This window comes from Erpetoichthys calabaricus, chromosome 14 (genome assembly GCF_900747795.2).
Source record: "Erpetoichthys calabaricus chromosome 14, fErpCal1.3, whole genome shotgun sequence".
Taxonomy (NCBI): domain Eukaryota; kingdom Metazoa; phylum Chordata; class Cladistia; order Polypteriformes; family Polypteridae; genus Erpetoichthys; species Erpetoichthys calabaricus.
This window is the reverse complement of record NC_041407.2, coordinates 85,228,321-85,251,760: the sequence shown is the minus strand read 5'-3', so window position 1 is coordinate 85,251,760 and position 23,440 is coordinate 85,228,321. Positions and strand designations below refer to the sequence as shown.

The following is a 23,440-nucleotide window of genomic DNA, read 5'->3' as shown; positions in this document are numbered from 1 at the left end:
TCAAATGAATCACAGTGGATTAAAATGCTGTATAGTAATAAAATGTGGACACTTCCAAAAGATGAATAATTTGCAGGCACTGGTTAAAACTTGCTTACTACCCTTACCATGAACGTCTATAGTTCCTATTAAAAACACAAAAAAGGAAACTTGGAATTTGAATATCTTGAACTCTTTTCTCAGACTTCTGGAAAAGAAAGTTCCAACCAAATGATGACATAGAAAATTCCAAAAATGCCCGAAGTGCAGATTTAAAAGCATTTTTAACTCCATGTTGTACATTGTGTTGGTGCAAAGCTTACAAAACCAGGACAGCTTTAGATATGCAATGTGAATTATAAATGGAAAGCAGGGTTATTAAAAACAAATTTATTAATAGTCAAACGAATACATTATTCAATCCTCCCTGGGGATGGGGATGGGTGGGAGATGGGGGGGATTTAACAAAAAACCAGGACCTACAAAATTCCCCAAATAAGGGTAACACAACAAAATGAATTTGTGCTTTGAAGCAGCACCTGAAAATGGTCCATTTCCTTTCCCTTAGCAGTTCAATTACGAAGAACATGCATGCCATTTCTGTACTGATTAGAGTACAGAAATGTCATGCATTTCAAGCTACAATAAAAAAAAGTATAAAGTATACAATTGTTTTAAATACAAGTAAAAATACTAAATGTAAGCAGCGCACAGAGCTGATAAATTCAGATTTCCCCTAAGCACAACTCACCACAATGTAATCTTTGAAAAACTTTATTCAAATATCAAAAATACTGATTATTGCCTATATTCCCCTGAAAGAAACATTCGATCACATCCTTTTGAAGGATGCTTTCAGCAAGATATTAACTTGCTAAAAGTTATACCACATCGATAATTACTCTAAATATGACCGCATATACTCGTAAAGCCACGTTGTCACAAACGGGTAAAACGTAATTTTACTGGAAATATAGCATTAAAACAAATGGCCATACCACCAATTTGCCATTCATAATTTGTCTTAAATTAACATTTACTTACGAGTATATCCGGTACATCACAGTAGACATTAAAAACATGACGCACTAATTTCCCTGTATTTATTGCCAGGTTTAGTTGTTTATAGTTTACTGCAATTTTTAACTTGGCATGTTTAAATTTTACAAGATAGGAAATTTTCCTTTGCACTTGTAGATAATCCAGGTTGACATTATACAAGTTTAAAACTGCACAGAAACTACACAAATGCTACAGATTTTCATCATTGTTAATCAGGCACTTAAATTTGCTCACAGGGCCACCCATTGACCAGTGTAATGAATTTAAATTAATCACACAGATGAAGCACCATCAAAAAACAAAGTAATATTTCTGCAAGTGGCTTTATATCTTACACATTAAAATTAAATTAAAATAAAATCTTGCTGAACAGATAGACAACTCTGATCATTAAGACATAAAAATAGAAGATATTATTCAGCTTGTGCAGCAAAACTCTAAAACTAAATTCTATTTTATCCAAAAAGTGGTATTCACAAGCATAAGTTGCTCTTCTAATTCATCATCTTGTTCTTAAGCAGACTGAATTGCTATAGGAAAAAGGAAATAAAGAGTCCTCCTACCAGAATGACACATCAAGCTGTGCTAGCACATTATACTAGCTGAATATTAGTATTGTCTACAATATTTAAAACATTTTTTTCTGCTTAAGTCATCAGAATGTTTACATGCACGTCTCCTAAACATTCATATACAAGCAAAGACTGTTCTTTAGCATTCTTGGCGTTTCTAACTTGCTTGACATTAACCAAGCTACAGGATTTACTAAGATTCAACAGTAATGTGTTAACTTTCTTTTATAGTCGGACAAGGACTACACCAACAATTTCAATTTACTGCAAAGCATAGCTTGAAAATGATAAAAAATACTTTGGTTAATGGGTCAAAGTCAAACTCTTAAAAATTGTCAATTTTTTTCCATGTTCTAAATAAGGTTCCAAACAAAAAAAAAATAAAAACTTAAAAAAAAATAAAAACTATACATGTGATGACACAGATACAAATCTCTAACTTCTGCTCTCACATACATTAAAAACAAAACTTTGCAACAATATTCACAGACAGCAACTCCTCATTTAATAATTTTTGTGATGACTGCTTTCAAGATAATATTGCCAGTCTCTCATTTTCTTCCATTTTAACAGCATCAACTCTGTGGCTTATCTTGAACCAAAAGAACTGTATGCTGCCCTCCACTGGAAACAGACAGCACTGCTCTTTTCTCAAGTTGCTTCCCAGTCATTTCAATAGGACTCCATTCATCATCCTCTTCTCCAGTTCCTAGTTGCATGTTTGTGCCCATTCCCCATGCATAGAGATGTCCTGCAAAACAGCAATTTAATTAAGACACATTGTTGTACATATTTTATAATGCACTCACATTCCTGAATTAGAAATGACTTAATATTGATTAAAGCCAAGCAGAACCCTTGGATTTCACATAAAGTGATTTTTGTTTATAGAGGCAATACATGACAACATGAACATCCAACAATCTCCAGTCTGAACGCCAACTGAAATTGAAATTTACTTTGGGAATCATTCAATATGAATTCTTCTTCGCTTTTATAAAAACTAATTTTTGTAAACACTAATACAATTTGAAGGCAAAAAGTAAAACTTTGAGAAGTACATCCTACCATTCCTTGTGACAGCATAACTGACAGATGCACCACATGCAACTGAGAGTACATCAGTCAAAACAGGAACCAGAGTGGGGATTCTCTTTTCTTCTGCCTCTTTTCCTAGACCAAGTCTTCCATATTCTGCTCTGCCCAGACTATATACTTTACCTTGAGAATGGAAAAAGCAACCCATTAATACATTGTATAATGTAAAAAAGCACATTTAAAGCATTCTTGCCACTGCATAGTATTCAGGAGATTTGGTAAATTGCTGATGATGCAAACTATCAAGACTTGCAAACAAACTGCACTCCCTCATTTTACTTCTGAAGACCTCTAAACTAAATTAAAGTTTTTCTGGTTAGAAAATTAAACATAAAACAGCTTCAGCCTAGAATGCCTAGATTTTCACATTTAAATCATTGACCAGTGAAAAAGGATCACACTCATTTTAACACTTGACAATATTAAAGAACAAAATTCCTGCCATGTAGGATGTGGACCACACCTTCCCAGACTACAAAATTACAGACACACACTACAGGCCCCTAATAGTATAATGAAAAAGTTGTAAAAATATTCCATCAGTCACATTTACCCATTTTAACAAGCACAATCAAAAGAGATTAAACATTTCAAACTATTCGTCTCTGCCTATCTTTTAAAGAAAAAGCTGAATAATTTCTCAAACACACTTTTAAAACACAATTTTGCCTAAAATGAAGGACATGTCACCCCCCAGGCAAAAGGTCATTGGCTAGAGGTACAACAGGTTATGTATTAATTATTGAACTGCTGAATACAGGCCAAATAGTTAATTTGTATTTGTGAGATTGGTAAAATTGGTCCCTCTGGTACGCATGAGCAAATCCATCATCTTGAAAATGAGCTACACTGCAAAAAATGAAATCTTAACAAGCCAGACAATCTTGAAAAGTGATAATAGATCTTGTTTTTCTTATTTTAAGAATAACTGACTTGAGTAGATTTGTATGTGTAAGATATATAATCTAATTTTTAGAAAATTTAACAAGTTAAACTTTCTCACTATATTGGCAGATAATTTTGCTTGATTCTAGTACCTTTTTCTTGTTTTTCTTGTTTTGCGCTTATCATTCAGTGGTTAATAAAGCATGCTCTTTACAGTCGAGTTAAAAGTCAGTGAATGTTTTAGCTCTGTATTGTAGTAGTCCTACTTTAAATAAAAAAAATGGAAATTATTATTAGGTATCTGTGGCAAAAAAAGAAGTTTTAATACTTTTTGCCAGGAACTGTATATTTGGCAATAAGGTAAAATGTGAAAACAAATTCCCAATTTAGAGAGCCAGATATGTTTCATGTTAACATGTAAAGTCTTCCAAAATAATGTTAGCTCTTACGACTAAGATTTTAATACAAATTTCTTGTCAAAATGAAAAGAACTTGTAAGCAACATCCCAGTTGCAGCACATGCCTCCTTTTAAATTAAGAGGTTTGCATTGTGCATGGACATTTTGGTCAGACAGACATATGGAACAGTTTAACTACATACTGTAAAACTGAATACTTTTTTTTTTTTTTTACTGCTGCTCACTTTAGCAAAAACAAAAAACATTAAAATTTACAGATAAAAACAGTGAACACTGACTATATAAAAGGGCGAAACAGACATATACAGTATGCACATTGCAAGGACAGTATTTCTTTTGTCTCTTTTTGCTACCTTCAGAATCAAGACACACTGTATGGTGCTGTCCTCCAGAAAATGCTACCCATGATTTTGTTGAGTTCTTGAAAGCAGTTAGATTAATTGGGGTGAAGCAAGAATTATTGCTCACAGTGCCTACAAAAAAAAAACAACGAAGCAATTAAGCTAAATATAAATCAAAACACATTTTTGGAAGTTTGTAGTAAAAGAAGAAAAAAAAACTAATACAATAGATGGCTTAGATATGAATATTGTGAATTTATACTTGCCTAGTTGGTGGTAATTTGAAAGCCCAAAGCCATACACATGACCTTCTCTAGATACAGCAAAAGTAAAGTAAGCACCACAGAACACATCAGAGAAAAGCACCCTTCCTCTGCCTTTAAACTTGATGAATTGAGGAACAAGAAGACGCTCTAAAACAAAATACATTAGAGTTATCAGGTGAAATAAGTTTACAAATATTTGTATATAAAACACACAGCTGAATGTTTATATTGTACACCGTCCTATACAAATTTGGAGAAATGGCTGGTGAGGTAGACCACCTGGTATAGTAAATTCGAGAACATAGGAGGAAAAGGCAGGGGGAAAAAAAAAAAAAACAACTGTCAGTACAATTCATATAATCTACCATGAATGTTTTGATTATTTAATTTGACAGACTATAATTTGTGTGGCTAAGTGTGTGATAGCTGTGTTTATTATTTCTTTGGCCACTCAGAAAAAACAGCTCAAGTAAGGCAGATCCACAAAACTGTCCTCATCAAAATAACCACCACAGCAGTATCTGGCCACTGTAACTTTACCACAAATGATGTAATCAAAAGATATTCTGATTAATATATTCAAATTAAAAACTGAAGAAAATTTCTCAGTTTAACTTATTTTGTTTTGACATATCTGTCAAACATGTATTTGTGTATATACAGAATAGAGTTCATAATAGCAGTTTACCATTTCAAATTTAATCCATTTTAGTACTGGCAATAATAATAAATAAAATTATTTCTTAAATATATCAGAAGATGTGCTAATGTTGTTCTCTCCATGAACACAAATGTAGACAGTGCCTCCATTTATTAATAGGAACAATGACAACTACAAATATCAGCAAGTCTGCAGGAACTCCTAGTACAAAATTCACTGATTTATACTTTATATAGAAGGTGGTGGGGGGGGGGTGTGGGGTGGTTTGGGGAAGGGGAAAAAAAAAATCAGTACACATTTTGTGCAATGGGCCTCATTCTTCCACGGCAAAGAACAAGTCTGTGTGAAGCTGGCATAGATGAAACCACAAATGGAGTAGTTCACTGAATTTGCTTAAGAGACGCGGTGTTCACATGCATCCTCTGTGGGTGCTTTGCCAAGTCCTAGACAGCTAATGTGGTTTAATGTGAAGTGTAAACCTTAAATTTGTAATTATATATTCCACTTGATCAGTGCTCACACTTTGTTTGGGTCATGGCACCGATTTAAATCCTCAATGTATGAAAATTTAACTAATAATTTTGAAATGGGTACGTATGCAGGATCCATGTAAGGTAGTGTTTCTCAACCACTAGGTTGCAGGTTGCTGGTGCTGGTTTGCAAGAGGGCTGCAATGAGTTGCCTAAATTAGTGTTTCTCAAGCACTCAGTCGCAGGTTGCCATAATTTGTTTAGGTTACCCACAGGCCAACCATCAGCAGCACTGCATGGCAGGTTTACCCATTTTTAAGCGAGCTTGTTTCAGGCGATACAAGCTCAATACTGTGCAATAAAAACAATGATTTGGGCATCATGAGATGTATCACTTTGTAGCATGTCTGGCAATCTGACAATTCCTACCACTAAATGGACAGGTTCACCTTGATCCCTCTGCTAGCTCTAACTACTGAGGAGCCATTTAAGCATACAAAGGAAAACTTAAAAGGTACCATTGCAAGCAATGCAAATACATTGTACACATTGTACACATTGTTTCTAACAGTAAAAACTGTTACTAAAGTCTTTGCTTTATTTCCACTTATGAAAAAATAAAAATAAAACACACACACCATGTGTTTCTGTACACTAAAATGTAAGGTATGGATAGCTTTACAAGTGCAATGTCCAGTTATGCACTCTTAACTAAGCCTGAACACTACTGATAATAGTTGCACTTTAAAAAGTTCAAATAGCAATTACAAAATAATGAAAACATGTATAAAAATGTTTAATTGCTATCATGTGAAACTCATTCTAATAGTCATGATTTGAAACACGCTTAACAAAGTAGTTTAACAGAAAAAAAAAGTTTTTTTGTTAAATTTCATAATATAGCAAACACTCATATTACAAATGATCAAAACTAACCTAAGCCTCTCCTGCCTCCTCTGTTGGTAAACAGTTCAGGAACTCTTCCCAGTTGCCCTTGATCTCCACAACCTGAACTATAAAGTATGCCACCAGCTGTCAACATCATTAGGTGATCATTTCCTTAAAAAAAAAAAAAAAAAAAAAAAAAGGTTTAAAAACAAAAAAAAAAGCACAAGAAAACATACTAAGGTAGCTATACTTAACATATATGTGTTACCATAAGACTGTCTAAAAACCTGCAGTATTATGATCTGAACTTTGCTCAGCTCTATTAACACACAAAAATTATTTATTATATTATATATATATATATATATACACATATACATACATACATACACACACACACACACATATATACATACACACACACATATACTGATATATATACATATATATACAGTGCGTCCGGAAAGTACTCACAGCACATCACTTTTTTCCACATTGTTATGTTACAGCCTTATTCCAAAATGGATTAAATTCATTTTTTTCCTCAGAATTCTACACACAACACCCCATAATGACAACGTGAAAAAAGTTTACTTGAGATATTTCCAAATTTATTAAAAAATAAAAAGATTGAGAAAGTACATGTACATAAGTATTCACAGCCTTTGCCATGAAGCTCAAAATTGAGCTCAGGTGCATCCTATTTCCCCTGATCATCCTTGAGATGTTTCTGCAGCTTAATTGGAGTCCACCTGTGGTAAATTCAGTTGACTGGACATGATTTGGAAAGGAACACACCTGTCTATATAAGGTCCCACAGTTGACAGTTCATGTCAGAGCACAAACCAAGCATGAAGTCAAAGGAATTGTCTGTAGACCTCCGAGACAGGATTGTCTCGAGGCACAAATCTGGGGAAGGTTACAGAAAACTTTCTGCTGCTTTGAAGGTCCCAATGAGCACAGTGGCCTCCATAATCTGTAAGCGGAAGAAGTTCGAAACCACCAGGACTCTTCCTAGAGCTGGCTGGCAATCTAAACTGAGCAATCGGGGGAGAAGGGCCTTAGTCAGAGAGGTGACCAAGAACCCGATGGTCACTCTGTCAGAGCTCCAGAGGTCCTCTGTGGAGAGAGGAGAACCTTCCAGAAGGACAACCATCTCTGCAGCAATCCACCAATCAGGCCTGTATGGTAGAGTGGCCAGACAGAAGCCACTCCTTAGTAAAAGGCACATGGCAGCCCGCCTGGAGTTTGACAAAAGGCACCTGAAGGACTCTCAGACCATGAGAAAGAAAATTCTCTGGTCTGATGAGACAAAGATTGAACTCTTTGGTGTGAATGCCAGGTGTCACGTTTGGAGGAAACCAGGCACCGCTCATTACCAGGCCAATACCATCCCTACAGTGAAGCATGGTGGTGGCAGGATCATGCTGTGGGGATGTTTTTCAGCGGCAGGGACTGGGAGACTAGTCAGTATAAAGGGAAAGATGACTGCAGCAATGTACAGAGACATCCTGGATGAAAACCTGCTCCAGAGCGCTCTTGACCTCAGACTGGGGTGACGGTTCATCTTTCAGCAGGACAACGACCCTAAGCACACAGCCAAGATATCAAAGGAGTGGCTTCAGGACAACTCTGTGAATGTCCTTGAGTGGCCCAGCCAGAGCCAAGACTTGAATCCGATTGAACATCTCTGGAGAGATCTTAAAATGGCTGTGCACCGACGCTTTCCATCCAACCTGATGGAGCTTAAGAGATGCTGCAAAAAGGAATGGGCGAAACTGGCCAAGGATAGGTGTGCCAAGCTTGTGGCATCATATTCAACAAGACTTGAGGCTGTAATTGCTGCCAAAGGTGCATCGACAAAGTATTGAGCAAAGGCTGTGAATACTTATGTACATGGGATTTCTCAGTTTTTTTATTTTTAATAAATTTGCAAAAATCTCAAGTAAACTTTTTTCACGTTGTCATTATGGGGTGTTGCGTGTAGAATTCTGAGGAAAAAAATGAATTTAATCCATTTTGGAATAAGGCTGTAACATAACAAAATGTGGAAAGTGATGCGCTGTGAATACTTTCCGGATCCACTGTATATATATTCTAAGAGTTGTATACATACAATGTAAAAAGCCAATACTTAAAAAGTATTTTCAAACAAAATTAGAACATGCTACCGATTTTTATTTTTCTGATCACACTATGTATGTAAGAGCTAAGCCTATACAGTTTAAGCAAAAGAAGATTAAGAGGTGAGTGTTTAAAATTATGAAGGGAATTAATGCAGTGGATCAAGACTTCTTTTAAAATGAGTTCATCAAGAACACGTGGACACAGTTGGAAACTTGTCAAGGGTAAATTTCACACAAACATTAGCAAGTCTTTCTTTACACAAAGAACGATAGTCACTTAGAATGAGCTATCAAGTAGTGTGGTAGACATTAAAACTTTAGGGACCTTCAAAACTCAACTTGATGTTTTTTTTGGAAGAAATATGTGGATAGGACTGGCGAGTTTTGTTGGGCAGAAGTGGCCTGCTCTTGTCTAGATTGTTATAATGTGTGAATTTATGTACCTGAGGCAATTTTGACAACTGCATGATCCATCTTAAATTGCACTGGTTTGGCACATGGCTTCAATGGTTCTAAAAGACCAATTACCCCATTATTATCCTGCAAAAAAATATGAAGTTAGAATTACTGACAATACTGAACTGAAAAATGACACACAATCAACCCAGGTCACACACTTTCAGAAAACATGAGCCCTCAATTTTCAGAACAACTCACAAGATTACAAAAGTATAAAGGAATAAAACAATTTCTGGCTAACAGTAATACGATTGTCAGATTCTCTAACTTATGTGATATTTGGCTCCATCATTTAACTTAAAACTCCCCATAAACTGACAGTTACATGTATATAAATTAAACATTAAAAACTGTTTCTTGCACTGTCCAGCTGTTACTTGTTCTGTGTGCTTGTTTATATGCGATGTTTACGCGTAATATGATACTGCAATAAAAGTAGCAGTAACTTCCGGTTTCCAGAACACCATCATTTCCAGAACTCCAGCATTGGAGATCAACAACTCCATTACGGTCAAGAAAGCACACCGACCATTATTGTTTGATACATGAAACAATGACCAATTTCTAAAGCTTCATTATGGTTCTGAACCTCTCCTTCAGTTTGGCACGACAAACTTTTGACTGAGGACAGGAAGCATCACTCCCAACTCATTTGTTAATACATTCCCACTGTGAACTTGTTCTACTTTGCCAGACTATAACAAAGCCATTAAGATATTCTTCAAAACAGTTGCACTCTGGTGATTCTCTCTTCCGTCTGTTAAATAGGTGAGGCAGATCAAAATTAAGACTACACATTTCAGAAAAGTACCGCAAGCTGCTGTACACATCAACTTAAGTTTTTACACTGCAATTGTTTGATGAATATGATGAAGTGTATTTTTGTTAAATTGTCTGAAGATTTTAGGAAATGATGATTGGTGCTGTCTTTATGGAGCATTTAAGTATTGATAGTTTGTATAAGCTTCCCCAAGTCAAACTCCTTATAACTGAAACTACTACAAGAACATGCAGGATAACTATTTTCATAGTGTCATTGCTCCACTTAGTAATACTGCCATTTTTATTTAGAGTTTTCACCAGTGGAAACATACTAGGAAAAAAAATATTGCTTGCCTAACAAAATTACAATATATTGAATAGTTTTCAAGCAAAATGAGGATGGCTATTGGACTTTTGGTGTGAGGTTAAGCAACAACAATATATGGGTAAAATTACTAACAGAACATTAGCTTATTTTGAAGTTAAGGAAAATTAAATAATTACCCTGAAAGACCCCCAGATGTAAACTCTACCATCTTCTGTTAATGCAGCTGTGTGGCTATCACCTGCTGATACTTGAATAATTTTCTCGTTTAACTCAACTTTCGCAGGGATCATTTCAGATCCTTCCTCATTAGTGTCACGACCAAGAGCACCTTCATCATTGCACCCAAAGGTATAAATCTAAAGTAAACAGAAAAAAAAATTAATAATTACATTTGTTTAGAAACCAACAATGAATGAAAAATCTATTTACCAATTCAAACAAAATTACCCCTCAGGTGGCAAAGTATTGCTAGTTATCAAATACTTGTTGCCAACTATTCAAAATGATTCATACAATTTTTTCAAATCTTGTCTGAACTATGCTAATGACACAGTGACATACTTATTTTAAATGAGACTTGTCAACAGACCACCAAGATTCTACTGAAATGCTGCATCAATAACCTGTCAAAAAGTCTGATAACTCTGGGTAATTTTTCACCTTCACATGCATCAAAAATATTGAAGTATTTAAGAGTCCAACTTTAAACACACAGCTGTGAAACAGGGTGGACCTCCAATAATAGTAGGAGCTACACAAGACTGTCTTTAATTTCCTTGCACACCTTTTTCACAATGCTGGAAATAAGTGTTTATTATATATACACACTAATATATATACTAAGGGGCTCTGTCCCCTGCTCACTTCACTTGCCCACCCCCCCAGGTTTGGTTTACCGGATATACAATTTAAAGAAATTGCTAGCTTCGTGGGAATTGTTACATATGCATTATTTTCACTTTTACTTTAAAAAACTTTTGTAAAAACAAAACTTGTCCTTTATTTCCAGCCCCAGGCATGGTTAACACTCTTTCTCGCAAGATGTATAATGCTGCTTGCGTAATCAGTTGGGGGGGGGCTTGTATGCATGCTAAGGAGATGCTGTCGGATAATCTGCTGTCTTTCTGCTGCCATCACGCGGCCCATCGATCATTTTAAGGCCAGTACAGCATCGGTCCTTTTGCCACTTCGCGTCTTTGCCGCTCACATTGTGAGGGGGGGGGGGGGGGGGGGGGGGGGGGGGGGGGGGGGTTAGGGTAGCTGAACGCATGCTAATATATATATCTGACACATGAATTACTGAAAACCAAAATTATTCAGGATATTTTCATATAGTCTTTTCAAATCAGGTTTGTCAAAAGTACTTTCACAGGTCTGTATGATACTGCAAGTTTTGTTTGCATCAATATACCAAGAAAACATCAGCTAGTTAATAGAGTAACAAGTAATGGATAAATCAAATTTCAAATGCCATAAAACCAATTTTTCACATCACTTTAGATTTCAAGTATTTCATAATTCCTATAAAACAGCTGTTCAGTTTCTCCCATGCTACCTCACATAGGTGATCAGACTTTTAAATTGCTTACGTCTATGTACAAATACAGAATTAGCCACTGAATTTGAAGGCAAGTGCAATAATTACTTCTGCTTGGAGACACCATTGCTTGGACTCATCTAAATGTGTGTTGTATGTGCTTTCACTGCATTAGTTCCACTTTACTGGTTATACTAAAACTTAAGAATTTAAAAAGTTAACAAAAAAAAGTTAGCTTATTAATTTTCAGCAATTAAATACAGTGTTGTAGTGCACATCTCTGCAATTACACACATTAGATATAGTAACATTGGAGAGATTTCCCTCATGCTTCAAAGCATTAAGAGCTAAGTCAAATGAATGTCTACCCAATCTGGAAGTTTTCAAACACTAAATAAATCTTACTTTAAAACTGAACATATGATGCAGCTCTTTTTGTCACCGTTGTAGAAAAATGTGCAGATGTGAGCGAGGGTGGCCCCCTGTCCAAGTTTGGAACCTGTCTTGCTACCAATATAGCCAAAAAAGGCATCTACTCCCAATTACACTAAACTGGATAAGCTAGTTAGAAAATACATGGTGGGTTGGATAGATAGTTGAAGTCATGTTCATAACACCTGAAGTATGGGTACGAATCATTCATTATTTTATGGAGGCTATGTATGTTCCTTTGCTAAACAAATATCGCCATCATTTCAACTCATTCAAATTTGTGACAAGGTAAAAAACTGGAACTAAAAGCTGATTAATAAAAATACATAATTTGTACACTCAGCCATAATGGGATAAAAGTGGGAACAAAGAAACAGCTTTTTTAAAGGACAACAGAAGTTTTAAATTGCCATTATACCCAAAATTCTATACCAAATTTCAAGGTCTGTGTTAAGTAGGCATATTTAAGTCAGTGCACAATATAAATAGGATAAGGCCCTAAGTAAGGTGCATACCATGGAAAGGGCACTATTAAAAAAGACTGATACAAGGCAGCACTGAATTAAAACTGAATAAGCCATGAGTGTTAAAAAAATCTGCTTCAGAGATGCAACTGAAAGGCCTGTTAGCACAAGAAACTAGACTTTTTTTTTTTTTGGAAAGCTCTTGTGTTATACATGTATGCTAGCTGAAACACACTTGCTCAAAAAACTATATTAAAAACACACAGCTGGTAGTATCATTGTACATTTACAAAACTCTCTGTTCTTGTTTTAAAGAAATGGTTTAACTTTAAACCATATGTAGCGATCCAAATACAAAACTATTCCAAAGATTTTCTTGAACAGTACCTAGAGAAAGATTTTGCAATCTTAACAGGCATTCTGCTACACAATACTGTACGTAACAGAAAAGATGCTTACAGTGCCAGATTTTCCAAGGCAAACAGTGTGCATTCCACCAGCTTCAGCTTGTACTATTTCTTCGGGTAAGCTGACCAGAGCAGGTTTTTTTCTCTCCAAGACATCCACTCCCAAGCCAAGCTGACCTACATCACCCTGCCCCAATGTCAGGACCTGGCCAGGCACTGTCCTATGAGACCTATGAGATACTATAATTTGAGATTGAGAGACAGAAAAGGTTAACTTAAAAGTATTTCATAGCTTTACTTAAATAAATTTTTACTTTTTATACACACACACATATATATATATATTATATACACATACATACATACATACATACATACATACATACATTATATACACACACACACCCAGTGCAAAAAGTTTTAGGCAGGTGTGAAAAAATGCTGTAAACAAAGAATGCTTTCAGAAATATAAATGATTGTTTATTGCTATCAATTTACAAAATGCAAAGTGAGCGAACAAAAGAAATATCTAAATCAAATCAATATTTGGTGTTACTATCTTTTGCCTTCAAACCAGCATCAATTCTTATAGGTACACTTGCACAAAGTCAGAGATTTTGTAGGATTCTAGTCAGATGAACGATCAACCAGTTATACCAAACAGGTGCTAATGATCATCAATGTCACACGTAGGTTGAAACACAGTCATTAGCTGAAACAAAAACAGCTGTGTAGGAGGCTTAAAACTGGGCGACGAACAGCCAAACTCTGCTACCAAGGTGACGTTGTGGAAGACAGTTTCTTGTCATGGCAAGATTGAGCACAGCAACAAGACACAAGGTAGTTATACTGCATCAGCAAGGTCTCTCCCAGACAAAGATTTCAAAGCAGACTGGGGTTTCAAGATGTGCTGTTCAAGCTCTTTTGATGAAGCACAAAGAAACGGGCAACGTTGAGGATCGTAGACGCAGTGGTTGGCCAAGGAAACTTAGTGCAGCAGATGAAAGACACATCAAGCTTATTACCCTTCGAAATCGGAAGATGTCCAGAAGTGCCATCAGCTCAGAACTGGCAGAAACCAGTGGGACCCAGGTACACTCATCTACTGTCCGGAGAAGTCTGGCCAGAAGTGGTCTTCATGGACGAGTTGCAGCCAAAAAGCCATACCTCCGACGTGAAAACAAGGCCAAGCGACTCAAGAATGCACCAAAACATAGGAACTGGGGTGCAGAAAAATGGCAGCAGGTGGTCTGGACTGATAAGTCAAAATTTGAAATATTTGGCTGTAGCAGAAGGCAGTTTGTTCGTCGATGGACTGGAGAGCAGTACAATGAGTGTCTGCAGGAAACAGTTAAGCATGGTGGAGTTTCCTTGAACGTTTGGGGCTGCATTTCTGCAAATGGAGTTGAAGATTTGGTCAGGATTAATGGCGTTCTCAATGCTGAGAAATACAGGCAGACACTTATCCATCATGCAATACCATCAGGGAGGCGTATGATACAGCCAAAGTCATTAAGAACTATCTTCAGCGTAAAGAAGAACAAGAAGTCCTGGAAGTGATGGTATGGCCCCCACAGAGCCCTGATCTCAACATCATCGAGTGTGTCTGGGATTACATGAAGAGACAGAAGGATGTGAGGAAGCCTACATTCACAGAAGATCCACGGTTAGTTCTCCAAGATGTTTGGAACAACCTACCAGCCGAGTTCCTTCAAAAACTGTGTGCAAGTGTACCTAGAAGAATTGATGCTGTTTTGAAGGCAAAGGGTGGTCACACCAAATATTGATTTGATTTAGATTTCTTTTGTTCATTCACTGCATTTTGTTGATTGATGAAAATAAATGATTAACCTTCCATTTTTGAAAGTATTCTTTGTTTACAGCATTTTTTTTTCACACCTGCCTAAAACTTTTGCACGGTACTGTATACACACACACACACACACATATATATACATTATATATATATATATATATATTACACACACACGAATCAAGAAGACTCCAAGGCTAATAAGCATCTGTATGGAATGTACATATTCTGCTATTCTGTTTGGGTTTTGCTGCGACATTTCAAAAATGTGCAGGTTAGGTTAACTGATGATAAAATGGCAAGACACTGCATGCGCGTTGGAAAATGTAATGGAACCTCCGTTCAGGATTTTCTCATACACTGCATACAGATCTGGCAGGAGCTTCGTAACAAATGACCTTGGGTAGAATAAGCAGGTACTGAAAAATAACGTTTGGACTCCATTTACCCATTCAGTATATGCTTTCATCATGTAAAATACCTTTAACTTTTTTAGATGCCTTTGTTTCTTCTGTTGCTGGATGTCCTCGCTTCACTGCCTTTTTCCGAGGCATCTTATTCTTTAAGGTAATAAAAGGAGAGGTATATAAATCACCAATAATGCAAAGTTCAAAAACTACACTTTAACAGCACCATGTTAAAATCATAGGTTTCTAAGATAATTCTATCATAGTAGTAATATGTTAACATATTATTCATGGACCAAGGTAAAGATAATTTAAAAGCAGTACACATTTACAAAAAACTAAGTAAACATAAAAATTATAAAACATATTGTGCAAGAGAATAAAAAACACCACCACCCACTAATTTCATGATAAATTCTGTTATTTAGCACTGCCTGAATTTCATTTGAGGCGCCTTTGGGATCAAGTTGACAAACTGTCTCCTTCAACCCAACAAAAATTGATTGGGGAGGTGACAAAGATTTATAATAAATGATATAATCATGTAGTCCATGATAATCTTAAAATGCACATTAACTATGCACATCCAGTGACATTTTCTGAACACCGATTTATTCTCGCTATCATCTTTACCTCGATTCATATGCAGGATGCTAAAACTTTAAACAATTTCAGCTCACAGCTAACTGATCATATATCACACTCTCAAAACATGCAGGAACCACTATTTGATTTCCGAACTAATTCCATAACAGGATTAGAACAGCATCAAAAGCCTTTGTGCCCTAAAAGGGCATTTGAACTTCACTTATTTTACACCATGCAGGATTTTGATTACTATCTCACTTTGACATTCAAGCTTTTTTAACAATTAAAATAATAAACAGTAATGTAATATTGTTATATTAGTTTGTCAGATAAGCACACTATATCAGAAAATTGGTTTCTGAACTGCATTTATACATAGACTGAAATTCACAAAAGGAAATGGAAACAACAAGGGTAGCACAATACAGCTGAATTATGAACTTTACCTAGATCTTGCAAAAAAAGGCCAACATAGGCACCAAGCCAGCTTTCAAAATGTGTGTGCATGTGTGTGTGTGTGTATGAATATAAATTGCTTTGCATTTAATCAAGCAGTCTACCTACAGACGTTAACACTGCTGATGATAAAATGGCACCATCATAGAAAATAAGACTACAACTGAAAGCAATAAAAAACAATAACTGCAGCTGCTTTGAAACCAATGTCCTCATGTTTGTAAAAACTGATAGAATTTACAAGTGAAATCAACAGAAGAGTCAGTCTATTTGGAAAGCCAGACTAATGTGGCAACTTAAAGGTTCCATTTCCATTGAAAAAATCAAATTTCCACTTTTCTCATAAACATTCATTTTATGAAACAACTGTTTCACCTTATTCATAACAAGACGACTAGGAAGTGAAGATAATTCCAGTTTCCTGCTCTGAAAGAAAACATTTGTGGCAATACATGAGGCACAAATGTACCAGGCATAATCTTCTAAAAAATGTATTTATTTTGAGGATTGCACAGATCTATAAAAGGGAGACACAAATGTTTCCCATCCTCTCCACGGACTAATTGTAGAGACAAAAGGAATACAAACATTGTGCCAGATTAATTTCTTAGACACTGTGCTTAAGTTTTTTATTACAGTTTGAGATTCATTGACATTTTCAATGACATTTTTTAAACAATGAAAAAACCCAACCAGGGTTCAAAATAGGCCTTATAATTATGATTGTTTTTATGTTTGTTTTAAATACTGATTCCTTATTATTAAGCTTTCACCCTAATTTTATAAACAAGACTTGCTTTCTTTTCGTGTATTTTACAAAACACCTGCCTACCTTAGTTACAACTGTGAATTCCTACTAAATCAGTTTTAATGGAACTCTTATCTTTATATTAAGCATGGCATTACGTCTCAGTTTTTAACTTGTTTCAATACCTAGTACCCAAGTGGGTTCAGCTTTCCAAAACATGCTGGTTAACATTTAATTCCCTTATTAAAAAACAAAACAAAAAAAAAAAAACTTTGTAATTCAAGTGGACACCTGTTAATGATCACACACGTGACAATTAGTAAATCTGTAGCTTTAAGTATCAACTTTCATTTTCAACTTTAGAAAAATAAAACGAAATTACAAAAAGCTAATAATACTCTGCAGATACAAGCACAAAAATAAATTTCACCATAGACTTTGTAACAAACAAATACATTCAGTTATGCATTTCTGACTGCAGAATGATAAGGCAAAAGTAACATGGTGAAAATGGAGTGTTATGTATTTCCCCATCACATTTAATATATTACATGAATATGAACTGTAAAAAGGTGTGCTCATTTGACTTACAGAATGCATGCAAAACAAACTCAGATCTCAAAACAAGCCCAACTTCATTACAGTCACATATGATAACACAGTGATTCTAGTCTACGTCTCCTTTCTCAAACTGCAAACAGAGAAAAGCCAAGCAAAATGACACCTTTTATTGGCTAACTAAAAAGATTACAATATGCAAGCTCTCGAGGCAACTCGGACCCCTTCTTCAGGCAAGATGTTAGCCAATAAAAGGTGTAATTTTGCTTGGCTTTTCTCTACATTTATAATGACTAACACGGTACAACACCCTAGTACTTCAAATTGCAAATTAAAGCTTGCATTACATCCTCTCAGATGTTTGTCCACACATTGAGAAAATTGGTATTCTGACTGAACAACTCTTCGATTAAATATGTAGAAATGTTACATTTCAGTAAAACAATTTAATCAGACGAATGCTTGAACTTCTCATGACAAGTTATATCTGGTTGGGTTCTGGTATTCATGAATAACCCAACATTTAACAGAAAACTAAAATGGCTAAAATGACTCCACTTATTCATCAGCAAAGACTATCTGTGTCTTCATCCTTATTCACCACTCCCCCCAACTTCTAGGTGGGTTAGATGTGCCTGATTAACCTTCTCCATTCAGTTCTGTCCTCCACCTCCTATCTAGAATGTTTTTCTTCAGATCTTAGTTTACTTTACCCTTCCACCACCCTCACTTTCTCTTCCCCTGTACTTCCACTTCCATCACTATATTGCACACATATTCATACCACTTCATTCTACTTTCCAGTACTTTTTTTAGACATCTCTCCCACTTTTGTGGAACCCGTTTCATTTCTTATTCTGGACTTTTTGGTAGCTCCACAAATCCATCTCAACATTCTCGTTTCTGCCACATCAAACTTCTCCTGCGCTCCCTTTACTGCCCAGGTCTCTCTCCAAACATCATTGTTGGTCTTAAAAATTTCACCTTTAAGCTTTGACTTAATTCTTCAATTCTTCAATCATACAACATTCCCGATACCTTCTTCCAATTGTTCCATCCACACTACTCTCTATAGGTTATATCTGCTTTCACTTCATCATGAAGTACAACTGATTCTAGATATGTGAACTTACCAACTTTTTAAATAGTTCTCCCTGCAGGCTAACTTCTGAATCCCGACCATCATCATACCGCAGTTATTCTCATCTGCCACAAACTTTTTGAAATCGACTTATTTTGATACCATTAAATATTACCGATTGAGCGGTCAGTGTCAAACGTTGACGCGTTTTTTTTTTTTCCCAGATTGGGTCACTTTTTCCACTCACTTAATTCGTTTCCCAAGCCAAATGTTGTGCTCTTCTATTTGTCCCAGTTCCAACTAATTACTCGGAAAAAAATCACTGTAAATATTGTACACAACTAACACTTAAATAAGTGAAAGCTTTGAAACTACACAAACTCAACTGAAGTAATTTAAGTCAGTATTGAGAAAGGGGATATAAAAATCACTTTCCCTTCTAATCGTTATAAATTTCAAAACGATACGTACTGCACTCTTCGAAAAAAGCGCCATGAAACACACAACGACAAATGGAAAGAATCACAGCTGCGGACGGTTAAGGAAAGGGCTCAAGAATCTGATAGCTGTCTTCATACGAGATGCCAAACTCTTCGCTCAAAATAAAAATAAAAGTCACACAAACGTTCGCTGTTCTGCTAAATCTCTCTATGCTTAGGGAATATCGCAGCTGCTACTAGGCCAGCTGCGTGCAACGACCCAACGAACTCAATTTAAATCAAGGAATTAATAATAATAATAAAAAAAACAAATGGGAGCGCCAGTGTTTGAGCAGAGCCTGCAATTAACTTACCAACAAAACAGAACAATGAAAACTTAAAGGCAAAACTTCACCAATGCGACTAATCAGCTACTGAAACACACACAGGCAACAGAATGAGGAGCAGGAAAAAAAAAAAAAATCACAAGGCCCGCCGGGTCACACAAGTCACTCAGCACGTTAACTTGTGAACCCTCACGCGTACACACAATGTGAATCCAAGCAACGCCCTCTTCAGGTTTGTGTTTTATGAGCCAAAAGTTAGTAAAGATTTTGTTCGATAATTTCACATCCCCACAACCTGGATTTCGATTTTACAATAATGCACATGCTTGCGCAAGCCGTAACACAACGCGGGATTCAACCCTGCGTGGAATCGCCGGTTACATGGTGGTGGGGGGGGCAATATGAACAAGAAACAACAGAATATTAACCGTACATGTAGAACGCTTAGTCACTAAACACACCCTAATTAAAAAATACAAAAAAAAAACCCCACAACGTCAGCGTTATAGTCAAAGTACAGCACACGTGCTTTTAAACACACACAAAAAAAAGCCATTTAGTAGGACTACAAAAAGATGCCGCCTCCCCAGCGCAAAACCGAACTCAAAGGTTAATTACTAGAAAGCTCTTCTTGCGATGCTTAAAACCACGTCGAACACCATAAAAAGTATCACGAGTAAAACAGCATACACAATTTTACCTTTTCTGCCTTAGCAGCCATCGCGCTTCCTACTCGAATGACCTGTGACGCCATGCGCACGACACGACGTAATGCACCGTCAAACCCTGCGTCACGCCGCGCCTTAAAGCCACAGCTGTCATTATTTTTTTTAATCTCGCCCAGTTACGGAGCAAAAGGTTCGTCTTAATTAGCATAACACCACGCCCCATTTTAATTACATGTAAGCCTATCTGCATAGATCTGGGCCTCTTTTGCCAAGGGCGTTAAGCTGGGGAAATGTAGTTATTACTTCGACCTCCATAAGTAAATATATACAGACGGTGCTTTATTTACCTCTATAGGGAAATATTGTAACAAATAACAACAAGCTCCCAGCAAAAGCACACAAGAATTACAAAAATTGTGACTTGACTGAAAGTGTGTAGTTAGGGGTGCCAAAGAGAGGTTGTGCTGCATTGTTCATAATGACTAACAGTTTTGTCTTTATTGTTATGGAGGAATATTTTGGACAGTGCTAAATAAATTAAAGTACTATGAAATGTTTCAATAAATAAATAACATGAATTGTGAGTATTCTGTACATAATTAAATGCATCACAAAATATATATTTTTATTGCTTATTTTTTCACGTATTTATTTCGTTTCTTATTTTTTGTAACACCTTTGCCACATAAAATAAGCCCTGAAATGAAAACTGTCACTTTCACTTATCAAAGTTACAAGGGTGGGCTTTTTTGATTGGAGAATCATCCAAAGAGTAAGAATAACAATTATATTTAAATAGCACTTTTTTTTTTTTTACCACTCAAAGCACTTTTCTCAGAAAGAAGGAAACCACTTCAAACACAACCAATATGCAGCACCCACCTGGATGATGTGATGGCAACCATTAATGCAACGGTATGCTCACCACATGAGGGAGAGAGACCCAGTTAGTGGCAGGGAGTGATTAGGGTGCTAGAATGGATGAGGCTGTTGTGAGCAATTTAGCCAGGGCATCAGGATACACACTACTCCTTTTAAAAGATGCCCTCTGTTTTACATTTCATCCGAAGGTTGGCACCAGTGTAGTATAGCACAGTGCGCACACCCTGTGGTCTGTGTATGGACCCCAAAGCCCCAGTGCAGTGACGGGGGAACTGAATCTAAATATGGTGCTGTCTTTCAGATTAGACATTAAACCGAGCTCCTGACTCTCTGTGGTTATAAAAGATCCCTGAGAATACTTTGTAAAGAGCAGGGTGTGTCCCAATGTCCTGGCTAAATTGCCCACCATGGCTTTGTCCATTCTGGCCCCCTAATCATCCCCTGTCCCTAATTTGCTAACTATCTCTCACCCCTTCACCACCTAGCTCATGTGTGGTGAGTTTACTTGCACAAAAATGTCTGCCATGGGTGCTGCACATTAGTGGTGATTGATTTGGTTCTTCTCTATGTAAAGTGTTATATAAATGTAATTAAGTATTATAAATAATAATTGAATTAAAACTAAGTATTTAAAGACATTAGATTATTGGGTTAAATGCAGCAGTAGATTTTCTACATTGCCATTAGATGTCAGTAAAGGCCCACAAGCCACACCATCAGATTTGCATTGCTAATTTTGAAATGCTATTACCCTGCCTTTAGTTTTTATCATTCTAATAAATAATGCTTACAAATACTGCTTCAATTACAAAGAGTTGATTCGTGAATCACAATGGTACCAAATGGGAAAGGGTCACTGTGTGCAAGGGGAGCCTACTACCAAAGCAGGACAATTGATGATCACCGGCGATTCTTCCAGGAAACCTGAAAGGGATGGCGATCAGTGGCAATTCTACAAGGGGAAGTGGATGCCCTGGATGATGGTCTGTGGTGATTGTGGGTCATGAAGTCTCACAATGTGCTCATTTGGATGTTCATTTGTGATTAGACGGTGGAGCACGTGCAGCCGGCAACTGCTACCCAGTGATTCATTCAAACAGCAAACCAGTCATTCATCAATATCAGCTTTTTGTTTATTTTTTTATTTTACAAACACATACAGGCTCCAAAGTATTCCAGACTGGAGTTGTCATTTTATTCTCAGGAAAGTTGTTGAACTTTTTGCCTGCTGTGACACTGCAGACGTATGGCAGGTGACCTCCAGATGTATGCCAAGCTAGCAAATGCATTTCTGCATCCCGTCACAAGTAACTTCAAAACTTAACAAACCCATAGGAGACAGAGCTGTAAAAAGAAGGTATTGCTCCGTGGGCAGCCTTCAGATTTATTCACTGCTGAGGCAGGCATGTTGAACCCACTGCAGGTTCCAGGACAGAGATGAGGAGACGAAAAATCTTTCAAAATAGCGAGTTTATTTATTTTTTTTCTTTTCCACCTCTAACACAAAATTGGACCTGGCAATAAAGAATCCTTTTCTTTTTTATATGCATGTAAACATACAATAGGTGTGTGGTTTTCTGAAAGACAAGGAAATGAACTTTCACAAATAATCATCCATCCCTTCATCTTCCTTAACAGTGTCACACACTTGTGCCTTCGGGACAGCTTAAAGGCTCTGGTGGTAGTAATTCTTCGCCAGTCCACAGGGTGGTGCTATACTCTAACAACTCTTTTCTTCCTCCCTCTAAGCAAGGTTGGGCAAAGTCAGTCCTGGAGGGCAGCAGTTGCTGCAGGTTTTTGTTACAACCCATTTGCTTAATTAGAAAACAATCCTTGCCAATAATTTAATTTCATGGCTTGTTAGTGCTTTAAATCTGCCATATCGGGTCATTTTCGAATCCTAGATTATTTTTCCTTTCTAAGGATATCATCCGAATAATTTGAAGTCTAAAATGGATGACTTTGCCAACTGCTGCTCTAAAGACAGGTTGACTGACAACCTGACCAACTCTGACAAGACTTCCCATGTCCATCCACTTGGACCCGCCTCTTCTTGCCTGACTGGCATCTAAGTGTTGCCATCTTGGATAGTCTGATATGGGACCTGTGTCCTTACTGATGTTCTTTTGCTAAAAATCTGCATTATTATTTTTGCCTTAACAATATACAAGGTCTTAGTGTCACTCCAAATCTTTATCTGTCTTGTCCTCTTTTACACCATCTTATTGCATGACATATTGTATCTTCTGGATGGCAGAAACAGATCAATAATGGGCCTTATTACAATCGCTCAGAATGATTGACACTTTGTTTAGAA

General features: G+C 36.6%; 1 protein-coding gene across 2 annotated transcripts; it reads right to left on the bottom strand.

Annotated features, from left to right (window-relative positions):
* Positions 1-448: 448 nt before the first annotated feature.
* Positions 449-20,361, bottom strand: rcc1 (regulator of chromosome condensation 1). Of its 2 annotated transcripts, none has more exons than XM_028818886.2 (10): positions 20,274-20,361; positions 15,451-15,529; positions 13,209-13,396; positions 10,493-10,672; positions 9,211-9,307; positions 6,690-6,812; positions 4,623-4,769; positions 4,369-4,488; positions 2,682-2,834; positions 449-2,364 (listed from the first exon to the last, which is right to left on the bottom strand). In XM_028818886.2, the coding sequence occupies exons 1-10, from the start codon at positions 20,325-20,327 to the stop codon at positions 2,189-2,191; spliced, it is 1,317 nt and encodes a 438-aa protein (XP_028674719.1). In that variant the 5' UTR covers positions 20,328-20,361; the 3' UTR covers positions 449-2,188. The 2 variants fall into 2 exon arrangements, with proteins under 2 accessions (XP_028674719.1, XP_028674721.1); XM_028818888.2 differs by lacking the exon at positions 20,274-20,361 and adding an exon at positions 20,192-20,210.
* Positions 20,362-23,440: the final 3,079 nt, after the last annotated feature.